General features: G+C 40.9%; 13 protein-coding genes across 13 annotated transcripts; 9 read left to right on the top strand and 4 right to left on the bottom strand. All coding sequences in view use genetic code 12, as the record gives it.

The window, feature by feature from the left end:
* Positions 1-161: 161 nt before the first annotated feature.
* PVL30_005641 (uncharacterized protein) lies at positions 162-818 on the top strand (the record flags this gene model as incomplete). Its single annotated transcript, XM_061119719.1, has 1 exon — positions 162-818. The coding sequence occupies one exon, from the start codon at positions 162-164 to the stop codon at positions 816-818; it is 657 nt and encodes a 218-aa protein (XP_060975702.1).
* An 80-nt stretch (positions 819-898) lies between these two features.
* On the bottom strand, positions 899-1,624 carry wos2 (p23 chaperone protein wos2; the record flags this gene model as incomplete). Its single annotated transcript, XM_001524039.2, has 1 exon — positions 899-1,624. The coding sequence occupies one exon, from the start codon at positions 1,622-1,624 to the stop codon at positions 899-901; it is 726 nt and encodes a 241-aa protein (XP_001524089.2).
* Positions 1,625-2,211: 587 nt separating this feature from the next.
* On the bottom strand, positions 2,212-2,760 carry PVL30_005639 (uncharacterized protein; the record flags this gene model as incomplete). The annotated part of the gene is made up of 1 exon (XM_001524038.1): positions 2,212-2,760. One exon carries the CDS (start codon positions 2,758-2,760, stop codon positions 2,212-2,214), a length of 549 nt encoding a protein of 182 aa, XP_001524088.1.
* A 1,607-nt stretch (positions 2,761-4,367) lies between these two features.
* PVL30_005638 (uncharacterized protein) lies at positions 4,368-5,723 on the top strand (the record flags this gene model as incomplete). The annotated part of the gene is made up of 1 exon (XM_061119718.1): positions 4,368-5,723. One exon carries the CDS (start codon positions 4,368-4,370, stop codon positions 5,721-5,723), a length of 1,356 nt encoding a protein of 451 aa, XP_060975701.1.
* Positions 5,724-6,661: 938 nt separating this feature from the next.
* Positions 6,662-6,913, top strand: PVL30_005637 (uncharacterized protein; the record flags this gene model as incomplete). Its single annotated transcript, XM_061119717.1, has 1 exon — positions 6,662-6,913. One exon carries the CDS (start codon positions 6,662-6,664, stop codon positions 6,911-6,913), a length of 252 nt encoding a protein of 83 aa, XP_060975700.1.
* Positions 6,914-8,133: 1,220 nt separating this feature from the next.
* On the top strand, positions 8,134-9,597 carry PVL30_005636 (uncharacterized protein; the record flags this gene model as incomplete). Its single annotated transcript, XM_061119716.1, has 3 exons — positions 8,134-8,437; positions 8,751-8,778; positions 8,826-9,597. The coding sequence occupies 3 exons, from the start codon at positions 8,134-8,136 to the stop codon at positions 9,595-9,597; spliced, it is 1,104 nt and encodes a 367-aa protein (XP_060975699.1).
* A 902-nt stretch (positions 9,598-10,499) lies between these two features.
* PVL30_005635 (uncharacterized protein) lies at positions 10,500-10,751 on the top strand (the record flags this gene model as incomplete). Its single annotated transcript, XM_061119715.1, has 1 exon — positions 10,500-10,751. The coding sequence occupies one exon, from the start codon at positions 10,500-10,502 to the stop codon at positions 10,749-10,751; it is 252 nt and encodes an 83-aa protein (XP_060975698.1).
* Positions 10,752-11,971: 1,220 nt separating this feature from the next.
* PVL30_005634 (uncharacterized protein) lies at positions 11,972-13,495 on the top strand (the record flags this gene model as incomplete). The annotated part of the gene is made up of 3 exons (XM_061119714.1): positions 11,972-12,275; positions 12,649-12,676; positions 12,724-13,495. 3 exons carry the CDS (start codon positions 11,972-11,974, stop codon positions 13,493-13,495), a joined length of 1,104 nt encoding a protein of 367 aa, XP_060975697.1.
* Positions 13,496-14,122: 627 nt separating this feature from the next.
* Positions 14,123-14,401, bottom strand: PVL30_005633 (uncharacterized protein; the record flags this gene model as incomplete). Its single annotated transcript, XM_061119713.1, has 1 exon — positions 14,123-14,401. One exon carries the CDS (start codon positions 14,399-14,401, stop codon positions 14,123-14,125), a length of 279 nt encoding a protein of 92 aa, XP_060975696.1.
* A 62-nt stretch (positions 14,402-14,463) lies between these two features.
* Positions 14,464-14,715, top strand: PVL30_005632 (uncharacterized protein; the record flags this gene model as incomplete). Its single annotated transcript, XM_061119712.1, has 1 exon — positions 14,464-14,715. One exon carries the CDS (start codon positions 14,464-14,466, stop codon positions 14,713-14,715), a length of 252 nt encoding a protein of 83 aa, XP_060975695.1.
* Positions 14,716-15,952: 1,237 nt separating this feature from the next.
* PVL30_005631 (uncharacterized protein) lies at positions 15,953-17,374 on the top strand (the record flags this gene model as incomplete). The annotated part of the gene is made up of 3 exons (XM_061119711.1): positions 15,953-16,256; positions 16,528-16,555; positions 16,603-17,374. The coding sequence occupies 3 exons, from the start codon at positions 15,953-15,955 to the stop codon at positions 17,372-17,374; spliced, it is 1,104 nt and encodes a 367-aa protein (XP_060975694.1).
* Positions 17,375-18,001: 627 nt separating this feature from the next.
* PVL30_005630 (uncharacterized protein) lies at positions 18,002-18,247 on the bottom strand (the record flags this gene model as incomplete). Its single annotated transcript, XM_061119710.1, has 1 exon — positions 18,002-18,247. One exon carries the CDS (start codon positions 18,245-18,247, stop codon positions 18,002-18,004), a length of 246 nt encoding a protein of 81 aa, XP_060975693.1.
* A 62-nt stretch (positions 18,248-18,309) lies between these two features.
* On the top strand, positions 18,310-18,561 carry PVL30_005629 (uncharacterized protein; the record flags this gene model as incomplete). The annotated part of the gene is made up of 1 exon (XM_061119709.1): positions 18,310-18,561. One exon carries the CDS (start codon positions 18,310-18,312, stop codon positions 18,559-18,561), a length of 252 nt encoding a protein of 83 aa, XP_060975692.1.
* Positions 18,562-18,983: the final 422 nt, after the last annotated feature.

Genomic DNA, 18,983 nt, shown 5'->3' with positions numbered 1-18,983 from the left:
CACTAGATAAGTTACTTGAATGCATTAATCATATCCGAAAAGAGAATCAAAAAAAAAAAAAAGAAAAAAGAAAAAAGAAAAAAGAAAAAAGAAAAAATTTCAACTTTTTCCTGCCAGTGAGCTCAGGGACAAAAATTTTTACATATAGGCACGACGCGGGTATGACAGGTGGTTTCTTGCAGAAAGTAAAGACATATCATAAAATGCTACAGTACCATGCGGACACTTTGAGCCTAGAGTCGTTTGTCTTGCGAGCCCTTCCGAATGGAAAGTTCTGCAACGATGGTTACCTTGTAATATTTGACCATGATCTATTTCATGCCAAATTGTCATTCAACGATTTACGTCCTAGTATAATAGAAGTGTTATCTAGCTTGCGAATTGTTCTAATTGAATCATGCGACGAATTTGTCAAATTTCTAAACACCGTTAACCACCCATGCACATTAGTGATTTATGGTTTACTATCATTTGTTTTGGGCATGGACCTGTTTGTTATCAGAGGTCAGAAATATCATTTATGCAGCAGCGCATATGGTATAAACAAACTTTTACATGAAATGTTCCTCATACATGTCAAATACAAAGTAGATATATCCTTGAATGATCCATTTGTCAACAATTTAGCTTTACCAGATATCTCACTACCTTGTTTTTATAGTCCAGATTTTTCTCATGAGCAAGCTCTAAGTTGTGACCTGTCTCAAGTCTCGGTATATACTCATAATCATTTTAGATCTGCATCTTCATTTACACCACAACCACCTGGTGTAAGTTTACAGAAGATCCTTAGCAAATGGGCAAATTTTCAAAAGTAATTTCACTAGCTACATGACTATCTTTACGTATTAGAAATCAAAAAAAAAATATTCAATTTTAATAAGGTTGAATTGCGTACTTAATTTATTTCTTCAACCTTCTCGCCATCTTCAGAGTTTTCCCCTTCACCAGTATCTTCAGCAGAACCTTCAGCACCGAGAGAATCATCAGAAAGGAGATCTTTACCTCCTGCTGCACCTAATTGATTGGCCAAAGCACTCAAATCTGGAGAGCCACCGGCGCCACCGGCACCACCCATTCCAGCGAGCAATTGTGAAAAGTCCATACCTCCTGGGCCACCCATACCACCCATTCCTGGCATTCCGCCCATACCGCCCATTCCTTCCATACCTGGCATGCCACCCATGCCACCCATGCCACCCATGCCACCCATTCCACCCATCAAATCTTCTTCATCGTTAACCTCGTCTTGTTCGTCTTCGTCTACCCATTTATCAAAATCAGTTTTGATGTAGTGGTACTTCAACTTCTCTTTTGTTAATCTTGGCCAGTACTCTTCCTCTGCTTCTGCTTTTCTCAATACCATGTAGATATGGTTTCCATTTCCAGTATTAATTTTGGAATTTTCTGGGTCAATATCTCTAAAAAAATCAATCTTTAATTCATATGGCTGTTCTGATTTTGATGAATTTGCCTTCACAGTCAAGTATGTAGGTTTCAAGTCAATATTTAAGTTTGTTGGGTCAACTATCTCAATAGTCAATAAAACCACGTTTTTCTCTGCGTCGGTGGCACTAGAACGTTGCGCCCATAACACGTTAGGAGTATGAGTTGTACTGGACATATATGTAATGAAAAAGTTGCTTATGATGAATTAATAAAATCCTCCCAAAAAAAAATAAGAGGTAACGTGATGTGATGCAAAATCGACAATTGACTTTTATTAAAACAATTTTTTTAACAAAAGATGTATTCTATAAAGATCTAACGAAGTGGGAGATTGAAAGAAAAAAAAATTATAAAAATCGTGGAGAAGTATCGATGCAATTGAATGCGTTTCTCGAATCTTCTTTTAGGGCTTTCAGAGATTTTGAACGGAGAATAATTCGTGAACGCTACCCATTTGCGAGTTATTGCCTTCGACAAAGCAACCAACCAAACAAACAAACTAACAAGCAAATAAATAAATAAATGAATAAATAAATAAATAAATAGTTTATCAAGAACTCTAATGCAGTGGGAACATAAAGACGTTTATTTGAAGCAGTAAAATATATTGGAATACATGCTGCTGCCTAAAGGTACGAGATATATCAATCGTGGTAGAGATTAGCACTTTTTGATTTATTTAAAAAAATACTCAATGAAATGTGCAACGACTTACATTATTGAAAAGGAGATGATGTTTTCCCCGCCAAATTGGTTGAGCGATCATATATATGGATCATAAGCCCATTGTAACAATGCCTGGCGCTGTTTGGGACGACACTTTAAATCACCTTTTTCACAGTGAGCATTAATTTGGCCCTTGTGGCGTTTAAATGCTCTCCATCGTTTTTTCTGAAAAGCGTCATCGGCACATCGACGTCCGAGCCAATACCTGCAATACCACTGAAACCAACCACGAGGATCATCACCCATTACCCAACCATTCTCTTTCCAAATCACCAAAGATTGTCTGCTCTTGATTTTGAACCGGTTCAATCTATAATCCGGTGGCTCACCTATCTTTACGCGATGCTTTTTCGAATTCTCGTACCATTCTTTTGGAAATTCGTCCTCACAATCATTCAAATACTTTCCTTCAAATGCACCTGATGATAGAACTTCCTCGGGTGTAAGTTCTGGTGTAAACCCGTCCTCGCCATAATCAGAGGCCTTATCGCCCATTTTCTCTGTCAATTCATATGAATAATCCTTTTGCATTCGATCATTGACATTAATAGTCATACCCACTTTATATTCTTTAAGACTTCTCATACTGTAAGGTATTTCAAATACTTTAAAAAGTGGACTTGGGGCCCGCCGTAAAATGGTGAAAATTGTGATGGAAAAGAGTGATTGCTTGATGAAGTTTCGCAAGATTTTAGCCCAGAAACTTTTGGAAAATGAATTAATTGAAAAGAAACAAAAGGAAAATGTTTTGCTTTAGGGAATAATATAATATGTCTTTGAGACATAGTTGTTGCCAGCAGAATACTTTAAATTTAATTCATTCTCAATTAGCAATTAAACATTAAAAGAACCCACCTTCTCTTGCTCAGATTTCGGCCATTGGCTTTTTCTTACATCCACGACAAACCCCTATGCACAACATCCTAAATCATATACTTTGAAGATTGCGCGTTTCATAAACCAGAAGTAGCAACCAAAACTATTCAAAGCTGCGCAACTGGGAAGAACAGTATATGCGCTACCAAATACTAATCTTGCGAAGGAGTCATACTGGAAACCAAAGGATTCTGCCAAAGATGGAAGATACGAGTGGATAAACATAAAAACTTAATAGTATACATTCTGCAAAATATGCAAGTTTCATAGCAATCCTTTGCACTGTTTGGAACATTGCCCCGTCTTGTCAGCGAACATGTTTGCTAATTATTCGTGAATCCATAGTAGAATTTTGATGTATAACTTAGTGTACCAAACAATATATATCATTCTGGTAGTGTCAAACATTTACCTAACCTTCCACAACAAGTTCCATCAAGAACGTACAATCCATATTGTTTTTTCCTGTTTTTCAATAATGTAAATGAAAGTTGTCTTCCCAATATTGCAACATGACATTGAAAGTTATAATTCAATATACAATCTTCAATTTTTGGGTATCCGTGCACAGTAATCATCCCTACTCCCCCTTTTGACTTTGCTGCCCACTCCACCAGGTCTACGAATCCAGAACACAAACTCAGGACAGTCCTGCTTTCATATAATTCAAAATTGATCAGGTTGCACGATCCTTGAACTGAGATTCCCACATCAGCATTTGGTTCAAGGCCCCGTAGAAGGACATAAGTTAGGTGCAACATCCACATCTCCATACAATCATGAGCACTCAATCACTCCTATATACGTCAATTCAAGGTCATGTCGTCGACTATCCTTGAATTCAACATAACAAAAAAAAAGGGTTAAGTATGTATTTCTCCCTGAAGTGATAGAGCTCTCAAATGAATATTGTATACAATGAATATTATGGCTTTCAGCCATTGAATTAAAAGTGATCCACGCCTGCACTCATACAATTGCACACGCATTGCTAAGCTACCAGACGGACTTACCACCCTTCTGTTCCCCTCACTTCCTCGCGGGTTTTGCAACCACAATGTATATGGCATAACACAATTTACTTGTTAGTCTCCAACCACAAGGCGTGGCGAGAGGGCTACTTGGTGAAGTATAAATATCCACAAACAAAACCCTTGTGACCTCAAACCTTTTTTTGCCCTTTTCTTCTTCTTCTTCTTTTCCTTTTTCTTTTTCTTTTCCTTCTTCTATCGCCAGAAGTAAACCCACAACCAAAGTCTCACTACGTTTTAAACAAGTCAGACTTTACCTGTTAGTTTACTTAATCAAATTCTAAAATGAAAATTTTTAAGAAGCTTTTTAACACCGCCTCCAAGTCAAAGGAGGCAGAACCAGCCGAACGCAATGTTCGGTATCCAATTCCAGGGGAGACATCAGGCTCACCAGTATCGGTTCCTTCACCGGCTACAGGGTCGGAAACCTTCTACGAGATAGATTTAGGCGCTGAAGACGTGGAGGAAAAGAAGCTGGTGAGGAGACAATTCCCCCTGTTTAGACCATTTGGATGGTTTAAAGAGAGGAGAGAGGAGAAGGAGTTAGCTGAAAGGGTTCTTTTGGCTAAGGGGATGGTTGCCGGCATTCGTGCGTTGCATCCCAACAGAAAGAAGAAGAAGAAGAAGATGAATAACAACAACAACAACAACAACAACAACAACAACAACAACAACAACAACAACAACAACAACAACAACAACAACAACAACAACCTCAACAACCTCAACAACAACAACCTCAACAACAACAACAACAACAACAACAACAACAACAACAACAACAACAACAACAGCTGCAAACCTTTCACATACGGAAAGTTTGTAGCAAACTTAGAGTCATACTGTCCTCGACTGTGTCAGGAAATCAGAGCTTCAATGGGCTTCTCGGATTCCGAATACGTACAGTCCATTTCTCAAGGACTCACAAAACTTGAGAATGGAAATTACAAATCGGGTGATAGGAAGTTTATTGTACACCGGGTCACAAAGAGAGAATTTGAAAATGTGATCAGGTGGCTCCCTGAAATACTTGGCGAGGACGAGTATGAGTCGCTACTTATACCTGTCCTTCAATTAGTCGAGATGCAGTTAAAGACGAAAACCAAATACTTCGTTGTAACACGCAATCTCGACTATAGGACAGAGTTTTTATTGGAATACAAGTTTTCCCGGAATGGCAAGGAATCTGCTATATCACGTCGCCATCCCAACAATTTCAGGCTCACGGAAACTCGGAAGTTCCCAGAAAATGAGGCTTGGGATTGGTGGGATAATTATCGCTTTTTAGAAGACGTATCTTTTCTAGCTGCCAAAGAAAGATACGGCTTCAAGTTTGTAATATGTGCTGCATATGCAGATGATGGGGACCATAGAGTTTGGTATTATATTGATGATTGGTTTAAGGACAGTCCAAGCGGGGTCTCTCGATTATGTCAGAGTAGGCGCAAATTGTCTGAGAAGTATGCTCTTTGGATTTACAATCTTTTCAATTTTCATTTGAACCTGGTGGAAGGTCCATTGAAGATGAAGGACTTTGATCGCATATATCAACGTCCTAGAAAAGAAAAATCCTTTATTCAGAGAAAGTTGGCCGAAATGTTTTGCTGCGATCTGAGACCCTCAAGCTCTGAATCAATCTGAAGGAGTCGAGCTCTTTCTTAGCCCATCTTCTACCCATTCATCTTCAACCTAATCACTGGTGCTAATTGCAAACAAAAAATGAAAAGCAAACCCGTGTGGCTGATATTCCTACTGCTATTCCTGCTATTCCTGCTATTCCTACTGCTATTTCTATTGCTATTCCTACTGCTATTTCTACTGCTATTTCTACTGCTATTTCTACTGCTATTTCTACTGCTATTTCTACTGCTATTTCTACTGATATCCCTACTGCTATTCCTGCTGCTTTTTCTGATGTTACCTCTGTTGCTGCTTCACGGATGACTATATCACAAACCCAACCATGATCCCAAAGCAGGGGGAGCCCACTGACCTCTGCTACCGTTTCCCATAGCCTACCACAACATTGCACTAGTGTATCTGCTGACTCACACATTTATTCTGAACTTGGCAGATCCTGCGACAAAATGGCGCCTTTGTCGTATGATCTTGTACGGGGAACGAAAAATGTCGAGGACGCATATGCACTAGGAGTATCAACAAGGCACAGCGGGATCATATAATCACAGGTTGAGTTGTATAAGTCACCGTGCAAGTTGTTTCAGATGGTGCAGAAGAAGAGCTTGCGGAATCTACTTTCGTTTTCGGGATTTGTTTATGTTACATTAAATCATTGTTTGCTCGTGAAGTAATAGCATTACTACCACTACTACTACTACCACCACCACCACCACCACTACTACTACTACTACCACCACCACCACCACTACTACTACTATTACCACCACTACCACCACTACTACTACTACCACCACCACTACTACTACTACTACCACCACTACCACCACTACCACCACCACCATTACTACGACCGCTACCACCACTAATATTTATCATATTTATTATACTTAACATATTTATCATAGTGTGTGCTATCCAGTGTCGACCAAACTTAAACCATGCCATTCAAATTTGTCAAGGATGTTTCTGGTGTTACTTCTGGTGTTACTTCTGGTGTTACTTCTGGTGTTACTTCTGGTGTTACTTCTGGTGCTACTTCTGGTGTTACTTCTGGTGCTACTTCTGGTGTTATTTCTGGTGTTATTTCTGGTGGTGTTGCTGATGCTGTTGCTGATGCTGTTCCTGCTATTGCTGTTTCTACTATTGATGTTGCTGCTCCATGGCCGACTATATCACAAACCCAGCCATGATCCCAAAGAAGGGGAGCTCGCCAAAAAGTGTGCCCGTGTTCATACACCACAAAGGGCCCTGCTACTACTTATTTTATCCGTCACTGGCACGCACACACTTTTGGTATCTCCCATTGCACCTGCATCTTCGCTCGTTTAACATATACAGCTTTCACTCGTTTTCAGGAACACATCAAGGTGGGGGACTCGATGACTTTTGCTATTAATCTTTACACTTTTCTTTCTAATATTAACACACCTTTCTGTTTTTGTATACACTCTGCTATTTGTAATTGAACCATTCTTCTATCTCGCACTCTGCCTACAAATTATTTCTCAAATTGGACGTTCTGTATATTTCGCGCAATCGCTGTCATTGCAAACTAGAGTATCTCGGGTTGGAGTATGTGTATGTATACGCGCACGTGAGCTGCTGTGAACGAGTCAACCTAAGATACACGTAATATACACGTAAGATGGACGCGCGCGGGTGCGTGTGTACTTTACAAAAAACTTTACAAAAAACTTTACAAAAAACTTTACAAAGAACTTTACAAAAAACTTTACAAAAAACTTTACAAAGAACTTTACAAAAAACACTACAGTGGGCAGCTGAGCCCACAATTGTCCTCAAACTTCAGCAGAAAAAAGTTTTCCCGTAAATTCGCACCAAACTCAGGGGAATAATCAACACACACAAACAATTCTCGACTCGTTGCAAGCTTGACGGCAATCCGTCGAGAATTGTTTGTGGAGATAGAATGCATTGCAGGATGTATAAGGTTGTAGATTGTGTTGAGCCAACATGCATCCAAACACACAATTCATCCACTCTAGTCGTCCGTTTTCTGCTACAGCCACACACTATTGGCCACACCCCATTTGGCAGCACCCATTTGGTTTTTTGTTATGAAGCATTTGGTAGCGTATACAATTGCACACGCCCTTCTGTTCCCCTCACTTCCTCGCGGGTTTTGCAACCACAATGTATATGGCATAACACAATTTACTTGTTAGTCTCCAACCACAAGGCGTGGCGAGAGGGCTACTTGGTGAAGTATAAATATCCACAAACAAAACCCTTGTGACCTCAAACCTTTTTTTGCCCTTTTCTTCTTCTTCTTTTCCTTTTTCTTTTTCTTTTCCTTCTTCTTTCGCCAGAAGTAAACCCACAACCAAAGTCTCACTACGTTTTAAACAAGTCAGACTTTACCTGTTAGTTTACTTAATCAAATTCTAAAATGAAAATTTTTAAGAAGCTTTTTAACACCGCCTCCAAGTCAAAGGAGGCAGAACCAGCCGAACGCAATGTTCGGTATCCAATTCCAGGGGAGACATCAGGCTCACCAGTATCGGTTCCTTCACCGGCTACAGGGTCGGAAACCTTCTACGAGATAGATTTAGGCGCTGAAGACGTGGAGGAAAAGAAGCTGGTGAGGAGACAATTCCCCCTGTTTAGACCATTTGGATGGTTTAAAGAGAGGAGAGAGGAGAAGGAGTTAGCTGAAAGGGTTCTTTTGGCTAAGGGGATGGTTGCCGGCATTCGTGCGTTGCATCCCAACAGAAAGAAGAAGAAGAAGAAGATGAATAACAACAACAACAACAACAACCTCAACAACAACAACAACAACAACAACAACAACAACAACAACAACAACAACAACAACAACAACAACAACAACAACAACAACAACAACAACAACAACAACAACAACAACAACAACAACAACAACAACAACAACAACAACAACAACAACAACAACAACAACAACAACAACAACAACAACAACAACAACAACAACAACAACAACAACCTCAACAACAACAACAACAACAACAACAACAACAACAACAACAGCTGCAAACCTTTCACAAACGGAAAGTTTGTAGCAAACGTAGAGTCATACTGTCCTCGACTGTGTCAGGAAATCAGAGCTTCAATGGGCTTCTCGGATTCCGAATACGTACAGTCCATTTCTCAAGGACTCACAAAACTTGAGAATGGAAATTACAAATCGGGTGATAGGAAGTTTATTGTACACCGGGTCACAAAGAGAGAATTTGAAAATGTGATCAGGTGGCTCCCTGAAATACTTGGCGAGGACGAGTATGAGTCGCTACTTATACCTGTCCTTCAATTAGTCGAGATGCAGTTAAAGACGAAAACCAAATACTTCGTTGTAACACGCAATCTCGACTATAGGACAGAGTTTTTATTGGAATACAAGTTTTCCCGGAATGGCAAGGAATCTGCTATATCACGTCGCCATCCCAACAATTTCAGGCTCACGGAAACTCGGAAGTTCCCAGAAAATGAGGCTTGGGATTGGTGGGATAATTATCGCTTTTTAGAAGACGTATCTTTTCTAGCTGCCAAAGAAAGATACGGCTTCAAGTTTGTAATATGTGCTGCATATGCAGATGATGGGGACCATAGAGTTTGGTATTATATTGATGATTGGTTTAAGGACAGTCCAAGCGGGGTCTCTCGATTATGTCAGAGTAGGCGCAAATTGTCTGAGAAGTATGCTCTTTGGATTTACAATCTTTTCAATTTTCATTTGAACCTGGTGGAAGGTCCATTGAAGATGAAGGACTTTGATCGCATATATCAACGTCCTAGAAAAGAAAAATCCTTTATTCAGAGAAAGTTGGCCGAAATGTTTTGCTGCGATCTGAGACCCTCAAGCTCTGAATCAATCTGAAGGAGTCGAGCTCTTTCTTAGCCCATCTTCTACCCATTCATCTTCAACCTAATCACTGGTGCTAATTGCAAACAAAAAATGAAAAGCAAACCCGTGTGGCTGATATTCCTACTGCTATTCCTGCTATTCCTGCTATTCCTACTGCTATTTCTATTGCTATTCCTACTGCTATTTCTACTGCTATTTCTACTGCTATTTCTACTGATATCCCTGCTGCTATTCCTGCTGCTTTTTCTGATGTTACCTCTGTTGCTGCTTCACGGATGACTATATCACAAACCCAACCATGATCCCAAAGCAGGGGGAGCCCACTGACCTCTGCTACCGTTTCCCATAGCCTACCACAACATTGCACTAGTGTATCTGCTGACTCACACATTTATTCTGAACTTGGCAGATCCTGCGACAAAATGGCGCCTTTGTCGTATGATCTTGTACGGGGAACGAAAAATGTCGAGGACGCATATGCACTAGGAGTATCAACAAGGCACAGCGGGATCATATAATCACAGGTTGAGTTGTATAAGTCACCGTGCAAGTTGTTTCAGATGGTGCAGAAGAAGAGCTTGCGGAATCTACTTTCGTTTTCGGGATTTGTTTATGTTACACTAAATCATTGTTTGCTCGTGAAGTAATAGCATTACTACCACTACTACTACTACCACCACCACCACCACCACTACTACTACTACTACCACCACCACCACCACTACTACTACTATTACCACCACTACCACCACTACTACTACTACCACCACCACTACTACTACTACTACCACCACTACCACCACTACCACCACCACCATTACTACGACCGCTACCACCACTAATATTTATCATATTTATTATACTTAACATATTTATCATAGTGTGTGCTATCCAGTGTCGACCAAACTTAAACCATGCCATTCAAATTTGTCAAGGATGTTTCTGGTGTTACTTCTGGTGTTACTTCTGGTGTTACTTCTGGTGTTACTTCTGGTGTTACTTCTGGTGCTACTTCTGGTGTTACTTCTGGTGTTACTTCTGGTGTTATTTCTGGTGTTATTTCTGGTGGTGTTGCTGATGCTGTTGCTGATGCTGTTCCTGCTATTGCTGTTTCTACTATTGATGTTGCTGCTCCATGGCCGACTATATCACAAACCCAGCCATGATCCCAAAGAAGGGGAGCTCGCCAAAAAGTGTGCCCGTGTTCATACACCACAAAGGGCCCTGCTACTACTTATTTTATCCGCCACTGGCACGCACACACTTTTGGTATCTCCCATTGCACCTGCATCTTCGCTCGTTTAACATATACAGCTTTCACTCGTTTTCAGGAACACATCAAGGTGGGGGACTCGATGACTTTTGCTATTAATCTTTACACTTTTCTTTCTAATATTAACACACCTTTCTGTTTTTGTATACACTCTGCTATTTGTAATTGAACCATTCTTCTATCTCGCACTCTGCCTACAAATTATTTCTCAAATTGGACGTTCTGTATATTTCGCGCAATCGCTGTCATTGCAAACTAGAGTATCTCGGGTTGGAGTATGTGTATGTATACGCGCACGTGAGCTGCTGTGAACGAGTCAACCTAAGATACACGTAATATACACGTAAGATGGACGCGCGCGGGTGCGTGTGTACTTTACAAAAAACTTTACAAAAAACTTTACAAAAAACTTTACAAAGAACTTTACAAAAAACTTTACAAAAAACTTTACAAAGAACTTTACAAAAAACACTACAGTGGGCAGCTGAGCCCACAATTGTCCTCAAACTTCAGCAGAAAAAAGTTTTCCCGTAAATTCGCACCAAACTCAGGGGAATAATCAACACACACAAACAATTCTCGACTCGTTGCAAGCTTGACGGCAATCCGTCGAGAATTGTTTGTGGAGATAGAATGCATTGCAGGATGTATAAGGTTGTAGATTGTGTTGAGCCAACATGCATCCAAACACACAATTCATCCACTCTAGTCGTCCGTTTTCTGCTACAGCCACACACTATTGGCCACACCCCATTTGGCAGCACCCATTTGGTTTTTTGTTATGAAGCATTTGGTAGCGTATACAATTGCACACGCCCTTCTGTTCCCCTCACTTCCTCGCGGGTTTTGCAACCACAATGTATATGGCATAACACAATTTACTTGTTAGTCTCCAACCACAAGGCGTGGCGAGAGGGCTACTTGGTGAAGTATAAATATCCACAAACAAAACCCTTGTGACCTCAAACCTTTTTTTGCCCTTTTCTTCTTCTTCTTTTCCTTTTTCTTTTTCTTTTCCTTCTTCTTTCGCCAGAAGTAAACCCACAACCAAAGTCTCACTACGTTTTAAACAAGTCAGACTTTACCTGTTAGTTTACTTAATCAAATTCTAAAATGAAAATTTTTAAGAAGCTTTTTAACACCGCCTCCAAGTCAAAGGAGGCAGAACCAGCCGAACGCAATGTTCGGTATCCAATTCCAGGGGAGACATCAGGCTCACCAGTATCGGTTCCTTCACCGGCTACAGGGTCGGAAACCTTCTACGAGATAGATTTAGGCGCTGAAGACGTGGAGGAAAAGAAGCTGGTGAGGAGACAATTCCCCCTGTTTAGACCATTTGGATGGTTTAAAGAGAGGAGAGAGGAGAAGGAGTTAGCTGAAAGGGTTCTTTTGGCTAAGGGGATGGTTGCCGGCATTCGTGCGTTGCATCCCAACAGAAAGAAGAAGAAGAAGAAGATGAATAACAACAACAACAACAACAACAACAACAACAACAACAACAACAACAACAACAACAACAACAACAACAACAACAACAACCTCAACAACAACAACCTCAACAACAACAACCTCAACAACAACAACAACAACAACAACAACAACAACAACAACAACAACAACAACAACAACCTCAACAACAACAACAACAACAACCTCAACAACAACAACCTCAACAACAACAACAACAACAACAACAACAACAACCTCAACAACAACAACAACAACAACAACAACAACAACAACCTCAACAACAACAACAACAACAACAACAACAACAACAACAACAACAGCTGCAAACCTTTCACAAACGGAAAGTTTGTAGCAAACGTAGAGTCATACTGTCCTCGACTGTGTCAGGAAATCAGAGCTTCAATGGGCTTCTCGGATTCCGAATACGTACAGTCCATTTCTCAAGGACTCACAAAACTTGAGAATGGAAATTACAAATCGGGTGATAGGAAGTTTATTGTACACCGGGTCACAAAGAGAGAATTTGAAAATGTGATCAGGTGGCTCCCTGAAATACTTGGCGAGGACGAGTATGAGTCGCTACTTATACCTGTCCTTCAATTAGTCGAGATGCAGTTAAAGACGAAAACCAAATACTTCGTTGTAACACGCAATCTCGACTATAGGACAGAGTTTTTATTGGAATACAAGTTTTCCCGGAATGGCAAGGAATCTGCTATATCACGTCGCCATCCCAACAATTTCAGGCTCACAGAAACTCGGAAGTTCCCAGAAAATGAGGCTTGGGATTGGTGGGATAATTATCGCTTTTTAGAAGACGTATCTTTTCTAGCTGCCAAAGAAAGATACGGCTTCAAGTTTGTAATATGTGCTGCATATGCAGATGATGGGGACCATAGAGTTTGGTATTATATTGATGATTGGTTTAAGGACAGTCCAAGCGGGGTCTCTCGATTATGTCAGAGTAGGCGCAAATTGTCTGAGAAGTATGCTCTTTGGATTTACAATCTTTTCAATTTTCATTTGAACCTGGTGGAAGGTCCATTGAAGATGAAGGACTTTGATCGCATATATCAACGTCCTAGAAAAGAAAAATCCTTTATTCAGAGAAAGTTGGCCGAAATGTTTTGCTGCGATCTGAGACCCTCAAGCTCTGAATCAATCTGAAGGAGTCGAGCTCTTTCTTAGCCCATCTTCTACCCATTCATCTTCAACCTAATCACTGGTGCTAATTGCAAACAAAAAATGAAAAGCAAACCCGTGTGGCTGATATTCCTACTGCTATTCCTGCTATTCCTGCTATTCCTACTGCTATTTCTATTGCTATTCCTACTGCTATTTCTACTGCTATTTCTACTGCTATTTCTACTGCTATTTCTACTGCTATTTCTACTGATATCCCTACTGCTATTCCTGCTGCTTTTTCTGATGTTACCTCTGTTGCTGCTTCACGGATGACTATATCACAAACCCAACCATGATCCCAAAGCAGGGGGAGCCCACTGACCTCTGCTACCGTTTCCCATAGCCTACCACAACATTGCACTAGTGTATCTGCTGACTCACACATTTATTCTGAACTTGGCAGATCCTGCGACAAAATGGCGCCTTTGTCGTATGATCTTGTACGGGGAACGAAAAATGTCGAGGACGCATATGCACTAGGAGTATCAACAAGGCACAGCGGGATCATATAATCACAGGTTGAGTTGTATAAGTCACCGTGCAAGTTGTTTCAGATGGTGCAGAAGAAGAGCTTGCGGAATCTACTTTCGTTTTCGGGATTTGTTTATGTTACATTAAATCATTGTTTGCTCGTGAAGTAATAGCATTACTACCACTACTACTACTACCACCACCACCACCACCACTACTACTACTACTACCACCACCACCACCACTACTACTACTATTACCACCACTACCACCACTACTACTACTACCACCACCACTACTACTACTACTACCACCACTACCACCACTACCACCACCACCATTACTACTACTACCACCACTACCACCACTACCACCACCACCATTACTACGACCGCTACCACCACTAATATTTATCATATTTATTATACTTAACATATTTATCATAGTGTGTGCTATCCAGTGTCGACCAAACTTAAACCATGCCATTCAAATTTGTCAAGGATGTTTCTGGTGTTACTTCTGGTGTTACTTCTGGTGTTACTTCTGGTGTTACTTCTGGTGTTACTTCTGGTGCTACTTCTGGTGTTACTTCTGGTGCTACTTCTGGTGTTATTTCTGGTGTTATTTCTGGTGGTGTTGCTGATGCTGTTGCTGATGCTGTTCCTGCTATTGCTGTTTCTACTATTGATGTTGCTGCTCCATGGCCGACTATATCACAAACCCAGCCATGATCCCAAAGAAGGGGAGCTCGCCAAAAAGTGTGCCCGTGTTCATACACCACAAAGGGCCCTGCTACTACTTATTTTATCCGTCACTGGCACGCACACACTTTTGGTATCTCCCATTGCACCTGCATCTTCGCTCGTTTAACATATACAGCTTTCACTCGTTTTCAGGAACACATCAAGGTGGGGGACTCGATGACTTTTGCTATTAATCTTTACACTTTTCTTTCTAATATTAACACACCTTTCTGTTTTTGTATACACTCTGCTATTTGTAATTGAACCATTCTTCTATCTCGCACTCTGCCTACAAATTATTTCTCAAATTGGACGTTCTGTATATTTCGCGCAATCGCTGTCATTGCAAACTAGAGTATCTCGGGTTGGAGTATGTGTATGTATACGCGCACGTGAGCTGCTGTGAACGAGTCAACCTAAGATACACGTAATATACACGTAAGATGGACGCGCGCGGGTGCGTGTGTACTTTACAAAAAACTTTACAAAAAACTTTACAAAGAACTTTACAAAGAACTTTACAAAAAACTTTACAAAGAACTTTACAAAAAACACTACAGTGGGCAGCTGAGCCCACAATTGTCCTCAAACTTCAGCAGAAAAAAGTTTTCCCGTAAATTCGCACCAAACTCAGGGGAATAATCAACACACACAAACAATTCTCGACTCGTTGCAAGCTTGACGGCAATCCGTCGAGAATTGTTTGTGGAGATAGAATGCATTGCAGGATGTATAAGGTTGTAGATTGTGTTGAGCCAACATGCATCCAAACACACAATTCATCCACTCTAGTCGTCCGTTTTCTGCTACAGCCACACACTATTGGCCACACCCCATTTGGCAGCACCCCATTTGGCAGCACCCATTTGGCAGCACCCATTTGGTTTTTTGTTATGAAGCATTTGGTAGCGTATACAATTGCACACGCCCTTCTGTTCCCCTCACTTCCTCGCGGGTTTTGCAACCACAATGTATATGGCATAACACAATTTACTTGTTAGTCTCCAACCACAAGGCGTGGCGAGAGGGCTACTTGGTGAAGTATAAATATCCACAAACAAAACCCTTGTGACCTCAAACCTTTTTTTGCCCTTTTCTTCTTCTTCTTTTCCTTTTTCTTTTTCTTTTCCTTCTTCTTTCGCCAGAAGTAAACCCACAACCAAAGTCTCACTACGTTTTAAACAAGTCAGACTTTACCTGTTAGTTTACTTAATCAAATTCTAAAATGAAAATTTTTAAGAAGCTTTTTAACACCGCCTCCAAGTCAAAGGAGGCAGAACCAGCCGAACGCAATGTTCGGTATCCAATTCCAGGGGAGACATCAGGCTCACCAGTATCGGTTCCTTCACCGGCTACAGGGTCGGAAACCTTCTACGAGATAGATTTAGGCGCTGAAGACGTGGAGGAAAAGAAGCTGGTGAGGAGACAATTCCCCCTGTTTAGACCATTTGGATGGTTTAAAGAGAGGAGAGAGGAGAAGGAGTTAGCTGAAAGGGTTCTTTTGGCTAAGGGGATGGTTGCCGGCATTCGTGCGTTGCATCCCAACAGAAAGAAGAAGAAGAAGAAGATGAATAACAACAACAACCTCAACAACAACAACAACAACAACAACAACAACAACAACAACAACAACAACAACAACAACAACAACAACAACAACAACAACAACAACAACAACAACCTCAACAACAACAACAACAACAACAACAACAACAACAACAACAACAACAACAACAACAACAACAACAACAACAACAACAACAACAACAACAACAACAACAACAACAACAACAACAACAGCTGCAAACCTTTCACAAACGGAAAGTTTGTAGCAAACGTAGAGTCATACTGTCCTCGACTGTGTCAGGAAATCAGAGCTTCAATGGGCTTCTCGGATTCCGAATACGTACAGTCCATTTCTCAAGGACTCACAAAACTTGAGAATGGAAATTACAAATCGGGTGATAGGAAGTTTATTGTACACCGGGTCACAAAGAGAGAATTTGAAAATGTGATCAGGTGGCTCCCTGAAATACTTGGCGAGGACGAGTATGAGTCGCTACTTATACCTGTCCTTCAATTAGTCGAGATGCAGTTAAAGACGAAAACCAAATACTTCGTTGTAACACGCAATCTCGACTATAGGACAGAGTTTTTATTGGAATACAAGTTTTCCCGGAATGGCAAGGAATCTGCTATATCACGTCGCCATCCCAACAATTTCAGGCTCACAGAAACTCGGAAGTTCCCAGAAAATGAGGCTTGGGATTGGTGGGATAATTATCGCTTTTTAGAAGACGTATCTTTTCTAGCTGCCAAAGAAAGATACGGCTTCAAGTTTGTAATATGTGCTGCATATGCAGATGATGGGGACCATAGAGTTTGGTATTATATTGATGATTGGTTTAAGGACAGTCCAAGCGGGGTCTCTCGATTATGTCAGAGTAGGCGCAAATTGTCTGAGAAGTATGCTCTTTGGATTTACAATCTTTTCAATTTTCATTTGAACCTGGTGGAAGGTCCATTGAAGATGAAGGACTTTGATCGCATATATCAACGTCCTAGAAAAGAAAAATCCTTTATTCAGAGAAAGTTGGCCGAAATGTTTTGCTGCGATCTGAGACCCTCAAGCTCTGAATCAATCTGAAGGAGTCGAGCTCTTTCTTAGCCCATCTTCTACCCATTCATCTTCAACCTAATCACTGGTGCTAATTGCAAACAAAAAATGAAAAGCAAACCCGTGTGGCTGATATTCCTACTGCTATTCCTGCTATTCCTGCTATTCCTACTGCTATTTCTATTGCTATTCCTACTGCTATTTCTACTGCTATTTCTACTGCTATTTCTACTGCTATTTCTACTGCTATTTCTACTGATATCCCTACTACTATTCCTGCTGCTTTTTCTGATGTTACCTCTGTTGCTGCTTCACGGATGACTATATCACAAACCCAACCATGATCCCAAAGCAGGGGGAGCCCACTGACCTCTGCTACCGTTTCCCATAGCCTACCACAACATTGCACTAGTGTATCTGCTGACTCACACATTTATTCTGAACTTGGCAGATCCTGCGACAAAATGGCGCCTTTGTCGTATGATCTTGTACGGGGAACGAAAAATGTCGAGGACGCATATGCACTAGGAGTATCAACAAGGCACAGCGGGATCATATAATCACAGGTTGAGTTGTATAAGTCACCGTGCAAGTTGTTTCAGATGGTGCAGAAGAAGAGCTTGCGGAATCTACTTTCGTTTTCGGGATTTGTTTATGTTACATTAAATCATTGTTTGCTCGTGAAGTAATAGCATTACTACCACTACTACTACTACCACCACCACCACCACCACTACTACTACTACTACCACCACCACCACCACTACTACTACTATTACCACCACTACCACCACTACTACTACTACCACCACCACTACTACTACTACTACCACCACTACCACCACTACCACCACTACCACCACCACCATTACTACGACCGCTACCACCACTAATATTTATCATATTTATTATACTTAACATATTTATCATAGTGTGTGCTATCCAGTGTCGACCAAACTTAAACCATGCCATTCAAATTTGTCAAGGATGTTTCTGGTGTTACTTCTGGTGTTACTTCTGGTGTTACTTCTGGTGTTACTTCTGGTGTTACTTCTGGTGCTACTTCTGGTGTTACTTCTGGTGCTACTTCTGGTGTTATTTCTGGTGTTATTTCTGGTGGTGTTGCTGATGCTGTTGCTGATGCTGTTCCTGCTATTGCTGTTTCTACTATTGATGTTGCTGCTCCATGGCCGACTATATCACAAACCCAGCCATGATCCCAAAGAAGGGGAGCTCGCCAAAAAGTGTGCCCGTGTTCATACACCACAAAGGGCCCTGCTACTACTTATTTTATCCGTCACTGGCACGCACACACTTTTGGTATCTCCCATTGCACCTGCATCTTCGCTCGTTTAACATATACAGCTTTCACTCGTTTTCAGGAACACATCAAGGTGGGGGACTCGATGACTTTTGCTATTAATCTTTACACTTTTCTTTCTAATATTAACACACCTTTCTGTTTTTGTATACACTCTGCTATTTGTAATTGAACCATTCTTCTATCTCGCACTCTGCCTACAAATTATTTCTCAAATTGGACGTTCTGTATATTTCGCGCAATCGCTGTCATTGCAAACTAGAGTATCTCGGGTTGGAGTATGTGTATGTATACGCGCACGTGAGCTGCTGTGAACGA

Source organism: Lodderomyces elongisporus, chromosome 8 (genome assembly GCF_030384665.1).
Source record: "Lodderomyces elongisporus chromosome 8, complete sequence".
NCBI lineage: Eukaryota > Fungi > Ascomycota > Pichiomycetes > Serinales > Debaryomycetaceae > Lodderomyces > Lodderomyces elongisporus.
This window is presented reverse-complemented; position numbering and strand designations above follow the sequence as displayed.